The sequence below is a fragment of the Notechis scutatus genome, chromosome 2 (assembly GCF_049901735.1).
Source record: "Notechis scutatus isolate UNSWTSFEM ecotype Mainland chromosome 2, rNotScu1.2, whole genome shotgun sequence".
NCBI lineage: Eukaryota > Metazoa > Chordata > Lepidosauria > Squamata > Elapidae > Notechis > Notechis scutatus.
In genome coordinates, this window is record NC_142010.1 from 730,202 (window position 1) to 733,660 (window position 3,459).

Genomic DNA, 3,459 nt, shown 5'->3' on the forward strand with positions numbered 1-3,459 from the left:
ATATAATATAGGCATAGGCTGGTGAAAACTGACTTTAAATATTACCATGGTTTTCACTTAATTAAAAATAAAAGTTTTGCTCCTCTTTCCAAACTATCAGTCACATGGTCTAATCAAGGTGTCATCCATTTGCCTGGTGACTTCACTCATCCTCTCTCTGGCCATCGCTGGGAATGTCCTTGTTTCCCAGGAGACAACAAAACTCCAGCTATCTCTATTCCCCGCCTCCCTTTCCCTCAGTTCCAGTGTGGCAATACTGAAGCATCAAAATGGCCTCAGTCAAGTGAGCTTCAGAGTTGACACTTACTCTCGAATACCACAGACTGGACAACTGGAATATCTCACCCTTTTGACATCTAATTTAATATTGAGAAATTGGAAGGGGAGAATCAATGGAACCTCAAAGGAGAATACTCACCTGCCATGGCTGTACAATCTGGGGTGGTTGATGGTATCCAACTTGCATTCTCCTCTTACTCCATTGGGAGGAAAAGGCAGCACTGAGGACCCAGGCCACAATTTGAATTATTTGGGAAATCCTGGAGGAATCCTGAGACAGGATTCTTGAAATCACATCATGGGATGGGAATTCCCAATTCTCTTTTTCTCTGCATTTTTCCCAAACTTTCTTTGATAACAGAGGATTTGAATAGGAACATCGGAATGCTTCCTTTCCATACAACACGACCATAGATGCATAAGATTTAAAGTCCTAATACTGAGTCCTTCTCTTTGTCTGGATGAAGTAGGAAAACAAAGCATTTTTATTTTGGAGATCAACCCAGAGGTCAAAAATACTTACACTTAAAGGTTTCAGTTGTGGCAATCCACACCCTTCCAACCAGGGGTGTATTAGTCCTATCAATTGTTTGTACTTTTGCTGCCCATATTGCCGACGCCTGAAAATCCAGTTGGCATACTATAATTTTATTTGACTCTTGATAAGAGAATAGAACATTTTCCTTTTTCTTGCATGAGAGTTTCTCCAGCACTTGTCTGAGCATTTACTTCTGGGACAGTTCCTGAGAGGACAATGCAACTCCCTTTTTAAAAAAACAAATTTTATTAATTTTAAAGACAAACAAATCATCATTAACTATTACATACTTGAACCTTTTTCCATTATAAATTTTACAAGTCAAATAAAACCTTATTTTATACAATATAATTCTATTTCAACCATTTAAACCTGAATGCACCAATTATCACATTAAACAAGAGGAAACCTTCTAAGCACCAATTCCACCCGTGCTTTTTACAATTTTGTAAACAACAAACTAAAAGACTCAAGGTCCATCCTCCCTTGATAGGACCTGATGGTAAAACTGCAACGACGACACCATTAAAGCCAACATCTTTAACACATTCTTCGGCTCAGTATTTGTAAACAGCAATGGATCATGCCCAATATTTCCTAGCCGTACCACAGATAACAACAATGATCTAATACATATCGATTTCACAGAAGACAATGTTGAAAAAGCACTACGCAACCTAAAACCATCTCTATCTATTGGACCGGATGGAATATGTGCCTACTTCTTAAGAAAGCTATCCACTGCCATAGCCAAACCTCTAAGCATAATCTTTGAAAAATATTTCAGGACCAGCTCCTTGCCTAACCTATGGTCACAAGCCACAGTCATCCCCATCTTCAAAAAGGGAGACCCAAGCCTAGTTGAAAATTACAGGCCAATCTCCTTATGCTCGTCACCTGTAAAGTCATGGAATCAATTATTAACCAATCCATCATCCTCCACTTAGAGACAAACAACCTACTCTCCAATAAACAATTTGGTTTCAGAAAAAAACTATCCTGTAATCTGCAACTCTTACACTGCAAAAACATGTGGACAACACAACTCGACCAGGGCAAAGCAATAGACGCAATCTACATAGACTTCTGTAAAGCCTTTGATTCAGTGGTACACGACAAACTACTCCTAAAATAAAATCCTATGGTATCTCTGGACAACTGAATAACTGGATAGAAGCATTCCTGTCAAACAGACAACAAATGGTCAAAATCGGGAGCGTCCTATCAAATCCAGTACCTGTCAATAGTGGTGTCCCTCAGGGCAGTGTTCTAGGACCAACTCTCTTCATACTCTACATAAACGACCTCTGTGATCATATTAAGAGCAATTGCGTTCTCTTCACTGATGATGTAAAGCTGTTCAATACCACAGACGATACTGCTACCCTACAAAAAGATCTTGACTATGTATCTGAATGGTCAAACAAATGGCAACTTCAAATCTCAACAAATAAATGCTCTGTCTTACATATTGGCAAAAAATCAGAAAATAAAATACAAGCTGAATAATCAAGATCTTGTTGATGACCCAAGCTCTGTAAAGGACCTTGGAATACTCACCTCTAATGATCTAAGTGCTAGAGCCCACTGCAACTACATAGCCAAAAAGGTATTAAGAGTTGTTAACCTAATCCTACGTAGCTTTTTCTCTGGTAATATCACACTACTAACCAGAGCATACAAAACATTTGCTAGACCAATACTCAATACAGTTCATCAGTCTGGAACCCTCATTACGTATCTGATATTAGCACAATTGAGAAAGTCCAGAAATATTTCACAAGAAGAGTTCTCCACTCTTCTACTCATTGTAGAATACCTTATGCCACCAGACTTGAAATTCTTGAACTAGAAAACCTTTGAATTACGCCGTCTTCGGTCTGACTTAAGCATGGTATATAAAATCATACATTGCAATGTCCTACCCGTCAATGAATACTTCAGCTTCAACCATAACAACACAAGAGCACACAATAGATACAAACTCAAAGTAAACCGCACCAAACTTGATTGCAGGAAATACGACTTCAGCAATAGAGTGGTCAATGTCTGGAATACTCTACCCGACTCTGTAGTCTCTTCCCCAAACCCCAAAAACTTTAACCTTAGACTGTCTACTATTGACCTCACCCCTTTCCTAAGAGGTCTGTAGGGGGCGTGCATAAGCGCACCAACGTGCCTACCGTCCCTGTCCTATTGTTTCTCTTATTCTTTTATTTTCTTATATGTACCCATTTCATGTATCCACAACTATGTATACACTTATACTTACTATCTTGTAAACAATTGGCAAATCAAATAAATAAATAAATAAACATTTCCATATGAGCATACAAATACCTCTTATCCAGTTTCTCTTTACTTTTCTTTACTCTTATTCAATTTCACTATTATTATTTCATCTATTTCTTTCTGACTTGGTTACCATTATTCTCATTCTATATTTCTGCAAGGTTTTATTAATTCTCCCAGAAACATAAACACACAACACACAAAACATAAAAATCTTTTAGGAAAGTAACTTGGCCCCAGGTACCTCTCTCTACATGGACTTCAATTATATTCATGCTCATCTTACATGTCATTACCTATTTTATTTACCATTCTATGTCTTCTATATTAGCTTCTCCACACATTTCACT

The 3,459-nt window shown here is 37.9% G+C and overlaps 1 protein-coding gene across 1 annotated transcript in view; it reads right to left on the bottom strand.

The window, feature by feature from the left end:
- LOC148131609 (vomeronasal type-2 receptor 26-like) overlaps positions 1–425 on the bottom strand; it is an 11,357-nt gene extending 10,932 nt beyond the window's left edge. Inside the window, exon 1 of the mRNA XM_087958807.1 lies at positions 419–425. Coding sequence (XP_087814933.1) covers positions 419–425 — 7 coding nt within the window. The remainder of the gene's footprint in view (positions 1–418) is intronic.
- Between the last annotated feature and the right edge of the window lie 3,034 nt (positions 426–3,459).